The sequence below is a fragment of the Myripristis murdjan genome, chromosome 24 (genome assembly GCF_902150065.1).
Source record: "Myripristis murdjan chromosome 24, fMyrMur1.1, whole genome shotgun sequence".
NCBI lineage: Eukaryota > Metazoa > Chordata > Actinopteri > Holocentriformes > Holocentridae > Myripristis > Myripristis murdjan.
In genome coordinates this window covers 21,387,622-21,397,939 of record NC_044003.1, presented here as the reverse complement: position 1 = coordinate 21,397,939, position 10,318 = coordinate 21,387,622, and the positions used below count along the sequence as shown (strand labels likewise).

Genomic DNA, 10,318 nt, shown 5'->3' with positions numbered 1-10,318 from the left:
TTCACTCTCTACTGTAAGCACGTACAGCATACACTGTGAAAATCCTGTTGTTTCCATGTCCTCTAATAGCCACTGGTACTTATTAATATTTTTCTCTTGTTTCTCCGCACTTCCCCAAGATTTAGTTCATGTAAATGCCCAGGCCTGCTTACTGGTTATTCTTGATTCTTGATTAGCCTGATTATAATTCCAGGTTATTGTGATACACCAACAAGACAGCACATCTGGGAAAAATAACAAAAGAAATGGGAGGGGTATTATCTACATTCTGGGAGATGAGTAAGTATCTTGAAGTGTCAGAAAGTACACACCTTAAGCACTTCAAATTCATTTTCCCCTGGAATGTGGGGGAAACACCGAAAACTTTTCCAAACCCTTTACGGACAGACTAAGCGGAACACAGTTTCCTTTTACCCGCTGCATGTTACTGTGCAAAATTCAAACTTCCTTGGAAAAGAAAGAGCACAGATCTGGTTATGATGGCTATATATTTTTTCCAAGCACAATAATGATGAATGCCTCGTCTTTTGTGGTAATTACCTGGAGGATAAATAATAATTGTGCTCACTGCCGTGTATTATCATTATTATATGATAATGACAACCACATAACTTCTAGCTGTACAGAAAATGAACTGATAACAGAATGTGGTTAACTGTATATGTGAACTGCACTTTCAGTGCGAACATAAGCAGCCAAATTGATCTTCACAAGGAATACCTGAGTTTCTCACTGTAGCTGTGCGTTAAACTAGTTAATCAGGCCAATAGAAGGGAATGGAAAATATGTGGTGTCTGTAGGTTCCCCGGTTGAAATAGATAATTTCCCCGAGTGGAAGGGAATTCTCCAAGCGTCTGACAGGGGCCGTCTCCCTCATTCAGGCCCATCGTGTCTCATTCATTGACAGAACTCATGACAGGGCCCCTAAAACGCGTCGCAGGTGAGAATAGGTGCCTAATAGGAAACTACAGGTTTTCATTCTGAGTCTTTTTGGGGGGATTTTTGGCACAACAGCATAGCTAGTTGTGATTTCCCTTCTCAAAGATAAGTCAAAGTGGAATTCCCCCCGAGATGGCTCCGCCCCGCCCAGTTGAGCGCACTAAAAGCCCAGGCACCTCCCTCTACAGCCGCACTCTGCCTTGACCTCCCTACGCAGACGGAGCTAGTTCGTGTAACACGCACAAAACTCAACATGGACGTCTACAGAGCACCTAACCATAATCAAATGGAGTACAACTTCGACAACATGGAGCCCAAACCTGGGAAAGGGCTACCTTGCCAAGACGATCGTTTTGACAGCGGCCTGGATTCCCTTAAAGAGGACGAGTTGGCCAACGACATTGAATACCTGTCTGTGGACTGTGTCGACGACTCTCCAAAGGATAACGAGCCATGGAGATCTGCAGTGACAGAAGACGGTGATACGTAAGTGGATTGTCTTTATTAATATTTTCATTAAGACTCTGCAAACTTGGGCTTTACCCTCCGTGGATAAAGTTAAAGGGCGATTCATGCGTAAGAGTCGTGCAACGAAAGGCAGATATTTTGCATTCAGGAAATAGTTGAAAAGCTGCAAAAGTGCACATAAAAACAGTGAGAGTTTGCAGGAAAAACAAGTGGTCTTTAAAAGTGTGTGTGCAGCGCCTCAGACTTGTGTGCGCTTTGGCAGCGAGCGCAGTCTGGGCGGTGCTAAAGTCCGCTGTGCGCACTCAGGAAAGTCCCTGGCGCGCTGCCAGTAACTGATAAAGCATCAGATGTGTCAAGCCACAACTGGTGGAAATAACCCGACAAAACTCCATTCTTGCGAAACGCTCTACTGCTCAGGCTTTGTTCTTTGTACTGGGTTGTAACCACTTCCCCAGTGCGTATTTTTGAAGCACTATTTTAACAAACCCTTTTTTCTCTTTCTCTACCTCCTCATCGTCCCACAGGTTTCTCCACTTGGCCATCATTCATGAAGCCACTGAACATGCCAACCAGATGATCAAGCTCTCTCACAATCACCCCTTCCTCAATGTGCAGAACCACCAGAGACAGGTAATAATCAGCCCAAGCCCTCTGCTTCCCAAGCATTTACAGTTTCCTAATTGTTAATGATTATTAACACTACTCACACTGATATCACATAAGACTAATAAGCCATCTTAAATCTTCTGCCCCTCAGACTGTGCTGCACCTAGCAGTGATCACAGAGCAGCCCCAGTTGGTGGAGAAACTCCTGAAGGCCGGCTGTGACCCGCGGCTGGCTGACAACAGCGGCAACACAGCCCTACACATCGCCTGCAAGAAGGGCTCGCTCGCCTGCTTCAGTGTCATCACTCAGAACTGCCAGCGTCACCTCAGCTCCATCCTCTCCTTCCCCAACTACAGTGGTAAGCATCGGGGTTTAAGTGGTTAGAGGAATGACGCAGTTTTGTTTTCTGTTCTATTATGCACAAATGCAGTGAGAATACACATGCATGCGGGCACACACCACCTGTGTTTTCCCGTTTGGAGAGTCCCTGCTTTGAGAATTTAGTTGTTAACCACCATTTTTGGTTTTGTTTTTCTCTTCCAGGACATAATTGCCTTCATTTGGCGTCCATCAACGGCTATCTTTCATTGGTGGAGAGCCTCATCCAGCTTGGTGCAGACATCAATGCACAGGTACGTGTCATGACTGACAGGTCCAAGCACCTTGCAAGCCTCTTATGTGAGTCAGGGAATTTGAAAAAAAAAAAAAAAAAGATAGCAACCAAAGCAGTTGAAATCCAATCTTGCTACAGTGGATGGAGCTTCTAAATTGAAACCTCAGTTGGATGCTAAAGGGATCTAACGTTTTTCCTTTGTGTTGTTTGGTTTAGGAGCAGTGCAGTGGTCGGACAGCACTCCATCTGGCTGTAGATCTCCAGAACCCAGCACTGGTCTGCCGTCTCATTGAGCTCGGCGCTGACGTCAACAGCCTCACGTATGGCGGCTACGCACCTTACCACCTCACCTACGGACGCCATAACGAAGAGATCCGCTGCCAGCTGTACGAAAAGACGGCTCAGGAGTTGAGAGATCTGCCTGAGAGCGAATCAGATGACAGTGATATGGAGGAACTCGACCTTTCTGATGATGAGGTCAGTTGGTGCTTATATTACACCAGGCGCTCTTGTGTCCTGAGTAGATCCTCAAGACAGTGGCTTTAAAAAATGGCAGTTGTATGGATTTTTAATAATATTTAATTTATTGTTTTCCACAGATGTACGATGACATCAAGTTTGGCAAGTAAGAAGAAACATCCCTGTTCTGGTGGTGTACAAGACAGTGAAGCTGCTACTGGGTTGCCTAATCACAGTCCAGAGGGACAGATTAGTCCCTCTCCCCACCCAGGATGACCACAAGGCCTGCCAACAGGCCTGGAGCTGGCCCTGGGACCACACACAAGAATGAAGTCGGCGTCCAGTCCGGTCCGGGTCACAGCTTGATCAACAAAGATCCAAGGCACCAAGAATCCTAATACAGCAAGACCATGACCTCCATATAATCCTATAGATATATAAATATATATATATATATGTGTGTATATATATATTTTGTTGTGTATATACCAGATGAGACATGTAATATATTGTAAATATACAGAGATATTATTTTTGTACCTGTGAATATCCATTGTGAATTTTAACACTATTAACAAAAAAAGAAAAAAAAAGTCATTATGAATAAAAGAAAATTCTAAGAATATAAATTACTTTGTCTGGTGTGTTTTTCCTTTTCCAACTACACAATGATTTTAATTTCCTTCCCCCTGTGATGACTGGTTTATGGACTGTTTCACATTGTAAAACACAGTATTTGAGTCAGTACCCCGTCACTTCTTGTACTTAAGTGATGAGGAGGAAAGGAGTCATCGCACTTTTAGACCAGACGTGAGCATTTTTTTTTTTTTTTTTTATCACACTCAGTCCCTTGGAACAGTCTGGGATTTCCTTGTTGGGGCGAGGTCACTGGGTCTCTGAGTCAGTGTTGAAAGTCCCTGGGCGGCATAAGAGGAACAAAATGTACTGAATATTCCGTCCCTCTCTGGAACTATGGCTGAATAGCAGCTTGGAATCAGTAGCTAGAAATACCAAGGAATTTTTTTTTTTTTTTTTTAACAAGGAAGTGCTCTTTACTAAGATGGGAATTCTTAAAAGCACCATATACAGTAAGCTGAGTCTTACCGCTGTCATGATGACTAAAAAACTATAATGGAATCGGGGAAGTACAAGGTTTGCCCCTCAGTTGATTGATACATGTACAATAGACACTGTCGGTAATTGACCAAGGTGCAGTTGCCTGGAATAACCCTTTCCATGTAACTTCCCCATAACATCCATGTTTACTATTCGGCTGGAACTGTGTTTACTAGTCTAATGTGAGCCTGTAGTCAACGTTTTGGTGATGCAGAAAAAAGTCCCAGAGCGATCAGGTTTAATAGTGGTGTAAATCTACCCTGTAATTGTCAGAGCTGTAAACATCAGCTGGTCTATAGACCTGTACAGTACATCTAGGGGATTTTCCAAAGGAATCTCACTCATTTAGATCCAAGGACAAAGTCTCAGTGGCTCCTGTTCCTCAGGTGACCCAATCTTTCCAAAAGGGACAAAGATTACCTGTGACTCACCTGAGGACCAGTTCTCTTGCATGTAGGACATGAGGTTTTATTGAGAGACAGTTGGGCTTCTTACTTTGCACTGCATTTGACACTGAATATGAAAAAGGGAATTAGAGAAACAGTGAGAGGGAGGATGGGGAGGAGATGAATGATAAAACTTGCTAACTAGAGAGACAGAGAGAGGGAGGAGGGGGGCTTAGAGTGACTTGACATTTGAGAACTGGACTGAAAACCTCAGCATAATGTGCTGAGGACAGGTTAATAGCCAGACATCATCATCTATGATCACATGTTGCTGACAAAGGGGCCCACAGATGCTGAGCTACATGGGGCTATTGACAGAAATGCTTAGCCAGTCGTGAACACAGCCTCATGAATCATATATCAGCTATGTAAAACCAAAAGTATCGAGGGGAAAATGTTTTTCCTTTGCAAAGAGAAATCACGTGTTACGTTATCCGGTGAGTTGAGGTATTCTATTTCTGACATGCTACATGTGCGTAAAATATGCTGAAATGATGACAAATGAGGTCAAACCAGGACCATGTTACTCTCCAGAAAAAAAAAAAAAAAAAATACAACAAAACTCTTTAGCAACAGCCGGCATGTTGTGTGATTTGGTGCATTTAGAGCCACAACAGGAAGCTCAGAGGTAGGGCTTTGCACAGCTCACTTTCCAATGCACATTTTCCCCTGCCTCAAAGTTTGACAGTGAACAGGACTGATCAGATCTTAGATTACAAGACTAAGGTGATACATTTGCTAATATCTGAAAGTAAAGACGCCTACCTCTTACTGGAAGATACAGAATAATGCATCAGACGACATTATGCAAGAATGCAAGCCAAACACACGGGCTTGTAAAAATCACTATAAAGACACTGAGCACCAATGGCTATTTTACTCCAAAAACTTTTATTGTTCAATGAAACTGGGGTAAATGTACAGCAAACAAAGATAACACCAGTCTGCAACTGGGAACTGCATATCCCATCATGCTCTAACTTTATCCAACAGGTGACATGTGCCTCTGCCTGCTCAGTCCCGCTCTGCCAGGGACACCAGGTGGGCATCCACTTCAGCCTCTGTCAGCACCCTGCGGGACGAGGATATGAAGACGGATGTCATTCTGATATCAGTGATGTTTTAACCACACGTAGATAAAATGTGAAATATAGCCTCAATGTCATAGCCTGTGGATTTAGTATCATGCTGAATGTGCAACTGTAACTAATGCCCTGGAAATGTTACTCTGGAAAACATACTTTCAGTACAAAGCGAGCACGCACTGTCAACTAAACCAAATAGTGGTGAGATTCGTTTTGGTACGTCAGGTCTCATCTTACTAGATTTAATTCCAATGAAGCGGATGTTTGCCAACATGTTGTGCTGCACATCCTACATTGACTCTCATTACAGGTGAAAGTTTCCAGAGTGTTTATTTTATTATTTTTTTTACCTGAACTTGGAGTCCTGTGTTGTGACAACTCCCACCTCTAGCTCAGAGGGCTTGAAGTCAATAGAGAGGACCGTAGACAGACATGAGATTGCCGTCTGACAAGAGAGAAAGAGACAGGGACAGAGGGAAATGAAAGGAAGGAGAGAAGATGTTCAACAAGTAATCAAACATGCAATTTACTTTCTGTGGTTGATCGACAGATACTTGTTCTTTCCCGTTTATCGAATACAACTTATGACGTACAAATAACGATAAGCTCCATACAGCCTCTTGGTGATACAAATCACCAAGATTACTTCTGTTATCTGCTGACTGTCCATTCACAAAACAACTTTTGTACCTCAACAGTTTGTTCAAAGGTCCAGTCCAGTTTCTTTTTCACTTTCTTCTCCAGGAAGCTGGTGGCTTCTGTCTGCTTCACTCCGGCAGCCGTGGCCTTGAAGCCACAGTAATAGCCTGCTGGGTCACATTTGTACACCTGGGGACCGTATTCCTCATCTATGCCGATCACTATCATACCTGGACGAAAAAAGGCATCGGGGATGACAATTAGAGGTACAGAACTCGTGCTCATGCAAGTCAACAATAAATGCTGACTGTCCTGGGGGCCAATACTGACCATTTTCTGGAATACCTAGTCTACCGTAATGTTCCTTTAATGTGTTGCAAACTAGGGTCGGGCAATATGGATATAATAAAAATATCTCTAAAATGATCGAAATGCCACTGTTAGGATGAAAATTGGTGCTTTCACAAGATATTTACATACAAGAGTGTAATGTGCATATGCTGTGTCAGTAAAGAATGGCACTTGTATATCTAGTCTCATATACTACACACATACAGTAAAATAATTAATAAATATTAGGCTATTTTGTGTTCAGAGACCAACTTTTCAAAGCCTAATATAGCCCATTTCCAATTCTTCATATTGAGAATGAGGAAGAGAAACAGCATGAATGCCACTGCCGACAGAGTTAAACTAATGCTGGAAGCTGACTCCACCTGCTTAAAGTGCTACGCCCTCTTTATAGATGGAATACAGTGACTAGGCTTACCTACTGTGCACCAAATACTTAATTTTGACAGAAATCAGAAACATCTAAAAAACAGTAAACACAACACTATATCCTCAAGAAGGAATTGCAACTGTGACACAGCTGCTGCATTAAGTGGCACAGCTTTATGGTGGTGTGATTGTGGCGTGAATAATCCCTAACAGGTTTAGTGTTAGTAGACATTAAAAAAAAAAAAAAACTCACAGCAGCCCAGTGGTCTCATCTCAGCGTTCTGCGTGTAGACCTGTGAGATGTCAGCAATTCTCTTACACAGCATGTCCACTGGAATCTCATAACCGTACTTGTACTGCCAGTTGGCTGCCTCGTAGCGAGCTCGCTGGACTTGAGACCTGCTGTCAGCTGTACAAGAACAGACCACAAGGGACAAGGACAGGAATGTGACCAAGAGCACCACTTGTCACACGGTCAAACTGGTAGCACAAATGTTTGGATTTAAATGACAGCCACAGCCAAACAGCCGGACTCATGAAAAACCACTGCAGTGGTGTGACGACCATGAATCATCAGCCAAATGCTGAGTATAGAGAACAGATATGCCAAATGATCAACAACAACGCGCACTAAGAGCACGCATAGCAAAATTAAAGATATTTTTGTTCTACAACTCTACGAATATAAGACAGTCTATAGTTCTCCTGCAAATTTAGAAGTTTTGTTACCTGTCATCCCAGACATTACGCATCCAATATTGTCTGTTATTCTGAAGAGGTGGGTGACTGTGGAGGCATCCAGAAGCTTGTCCTATTTCAGAGGAAAAGAGGTTTAACAATGAAAGTCATCTCCTCATTTGATGCAGGAGTTCGTGCACAGAACGCTAACTGATCATCAGATCTCCCAAGCCTCCTCTTTAAGACATCATCAGTGCATTTACATAAATAACCAACAGTATAAATTAAACTTAATAAAAGAAAATACATTTTTACAACAACACACAAAGCAGGTACAAGGCAGCTCGGTGGGCAATGCAAAGCTTGAGTGTGCTGATAGTGTGAACTTATTAAAATAAATAGGACACTCAAGTGTTGATGACTTTGGTCAGATAAAAATACCAGGGGTGTCTTTATGGAGTCGTGTCAGTGGCCTTGTATCTGCACTGCTTGCCATTGTTGTAATTTGTGAGACTGCGGCTGTTGGGTTGGGTAGAAGATTTAAACTGATATAGTTTGCATGACACTGTACCACATTTTAGACAGCTATAACTTCTTGAAACAAGAAAAAAAAGCTGGAAATTGTGACACATTGTTTGTATTTCAACTGCAAAACAGTTCGTCCCTCTCAAATAAAAAATAAAACAAACAGATTGTTGCCATGTGTGAGAAAAATGGCATTGTCAGCAGTGCTTTTAACAATTTGGGAAGATGTCCACTCCACTGTTCACTAGAGGACAGGTCAAAAGGACCAGGGGACATTCACCCAGGAGGATGTTGTTTATTTATTCACCTGATATACAACGAGTTTACTCAAAGTGCAGCCATTGTCAACAAGGATCTGATCAACTTACCGGTACTTTTTTCTGTGTTACAACAACTGCACAGTCCTTCCCTCTGACCGCTACTGATGTGAGTCCACCTTGATTTATAGCCTTGAAAGCATATTCTGCAAACAAGAAACAAGTAGTAAATGTATATTCCTATGTACACAATGCAATTGTAATTAAAGCTAGGGACTCGTGACATCTATCTCAGCAGATGCAGAGTCATAAAAAAACACTACAACTGACATATTTACCATTAACAATAAAGAAATGCTATTTCTGTTCAATAAAAACAGTTAACTTTACTCCCCATTCAGAAATGACAGCAATGAATCAGCTTACTTGTTAGCAACGCTAACCATGCTAACTAGCCTAACACCTAGCTAGCAGGATAACTTGATTCGCTGTTTTATTTCATAGTAGCATTAATTAAAGTATGTACGTAATTACAACTAGCACATCACCGGCAACACCGTGGTTTCACATTATAGAGCAACTTTCGCTTTAGCTGGGTGTTGTTTATTAGCCGCTGTCCGAGCTAACCGAACCATGACAGAGCATTTAGCCCGCTAGCCGCAAAGTGAGCCTGCAAGCCGGCTCCTGTCCGAGCCAAGCGCCGTACTAACCAACTTGATAAAGTCTTCCTTCAGGAGAGAAGATAGTAATGTGTCGATCAAACCCTGCACTCGAGCCTCGGGACATTTTACAGAGTGAAACTGGCCGAGAACTTCGCCCAAATTATTTTGCAAGCAAATTTCACTTCATGCAGAATATTTCCACCCGGAAGTTGAACTGCGGGAGGCCCAACTTCATCCGGTGTGAGAGGCTAAACGCTTTTGTTTCCATGGTAATGTCTGTGTGACTTCCGCTTATTTTCTTACCTGTTGCATGTGAAGTGATATTGTATTATTTGTAGTGTCTGGTACTATCATGTGATTGTATTACATCATATATTTACATCACATCATGCCATATCATATATCAAATATTATTTTAAATGAGGTGTGATATGTGATTATAGTGATATGAGCTGTCCACGAGTGATGCTGTGTGCACTAAGGAGCTTACTTTTCCTTGCTATAAGCGCCAACATGAACATAATTTGTGCATGATGTGCATGGATTAGCCAAGCGATGAGAGGAGTGAAAACTGAGGAGTCATGTTGCCATGTTCACATGAAACTGTAGCCCCACAAACTTTTTTTTTTTTTTTTTTAAATTTTGGTCAAGACTAGTAGGTGGTTTCATGTGACCATCTGCAACTGCTTCTCATTACATACTGCCACCGTGCCAGCTGGAAATGAAGATAATTAATCCTTTGACACAGAATGCGAGAAAGGGGGAAAAAAAGAAGCTATTTTTGTTTTGTATTTGTTTTGTTTTTTGTTTTTTACTGGGGAACAAAATCACGGCTAAAATACTTCTCAGCTCTCAATTCCCATCATTTCGCAGTTCAACAGTCACACGGAGCAATCTTTTGTTCCTGAAACCTGCTGTAATCAGGCTCTGTTTGCTGGCTGGACCGATCACTGACTGTGCCTTTGGTCAAAAGGGATTTTCCTTTTGTTCCATTCACATAACTGTAATACATATTAATAGAAGCTGCCCTTTTATAGGCCTCCTTCTCTTCCTCATTATCAGTTAGTACCACATTTAGATATCACATACTGAAGATATCGGTGA

The 10,318-nt window shown here is 42.2% G+C and overlaps 2 protein-coding genes across 2 annotated transcripts; one reads left to right on the top strand and one right to left on the bottom strand.

The window, feature by feature from the left end:
- The first annotated feature begins 1,127 nt into the window (after nt 1-1,127).
- On the top strand, nt 1,128-3,258 carry LOC115356597 (NF-kappa-B inhibitor alpha-like). Its single transcript, XM_030047813.1, has 6 exons — nt 1,128-1,425; nt 1,932-2,037; nt 2,165-2,372; nt 2,558-2,646; nt 2,844-3,104; nt 3,227-3,258. Exons 1-6 carry the CDS (start codon nt 1,193-1,195, stop codon nt 3,254-3,256), a joined length of 927 nt encoding a protein of 308 aa, XP_029903673.1. The 5' UTR covers nt 1,128-1,192; the 3' UTR covers nt 3,257-3,258.
- A 2,258-nt stretch (nt 3,259-5,516) lies between these two features.
- Nucleotides 5,517-9,451, bottom strand: LOC115356540 (proteasome subunit alpha type-6). The gene is made up of 7 exons (XM_030047749.1): nt 9,263-9,451; nt 8,664-8,758; nt 7,822-7,903; nt 7,346-7,501; nt 6,424-6,602; nt 6,084-6,178; nt 5,517-5,720 (listed from the first exon to the last, which is right to left on the bottom strand). The coding sequence occupies exons 1-7, from the start codon at nt 9,336-9,338 to the stop codon at nt 5,663-5,665; spliced, it is 741 nt and encodes a 246-aa protein (XP_029903609.1). The 5' UTR covers nt 9,339-9,451; the 3' UTR covers nt 5,517-5,662.
- Nucleotides 9,452-10,318: the final 867 nt, after the last annotated feature.

What these genes read in the sequence shown, in the direction of transcription:
- LOC115356597 (XM_030047813.1), top strand. Translation starts at nt 1,193, where the DNA reads ATGGACGTCTACAGAGCACCTAACCATAATCAAATGGAGTACAACTTC. An exon ending in CTCCTTCCCCAACTACAGTG is followed by an intron (nt 2,373 to 2,557) that starts GTAAGCATCGGG and finishes TTTCTCTTCCAG; the next exon opens with GACATAATTGCCTTCATTTG. An exon ending in GTGCAGACATCAATGCACAG is followed by an intron (nt 2,647 to 2,843) that starts GTACGTGTCATG and finishes TGTTTGGTTTAG; the next exon opens with GAGCAGTGCAGTGGTCGGAC.
- LOC115356540 (XM_030047749.1), bottom strand. Translation starts at nt 9,338, where the DNA reads ATGTCCCGAGGCTCGAGTGCAGGGTTTGATCGACACATTACTATCTTC. An exon ending in GATGAGACCACTGGGCTGCT is followed by an intron (nt 6,603 to 7,345) that starts GTGAGTTTTTTT and finishes TTTTTCGTCCAG; the next exon opens with GTATGATAGTGATCGGCATA. An exon ending in ACACAGGACTCCAAGTTCAG is followed by an intron (nt 5,721 to 6,083) that starts GTAAAAAAAATA and finishes CTCGTCCCGCAG; the next exon opens with GGTGCTGACAGAGGCTGAAG.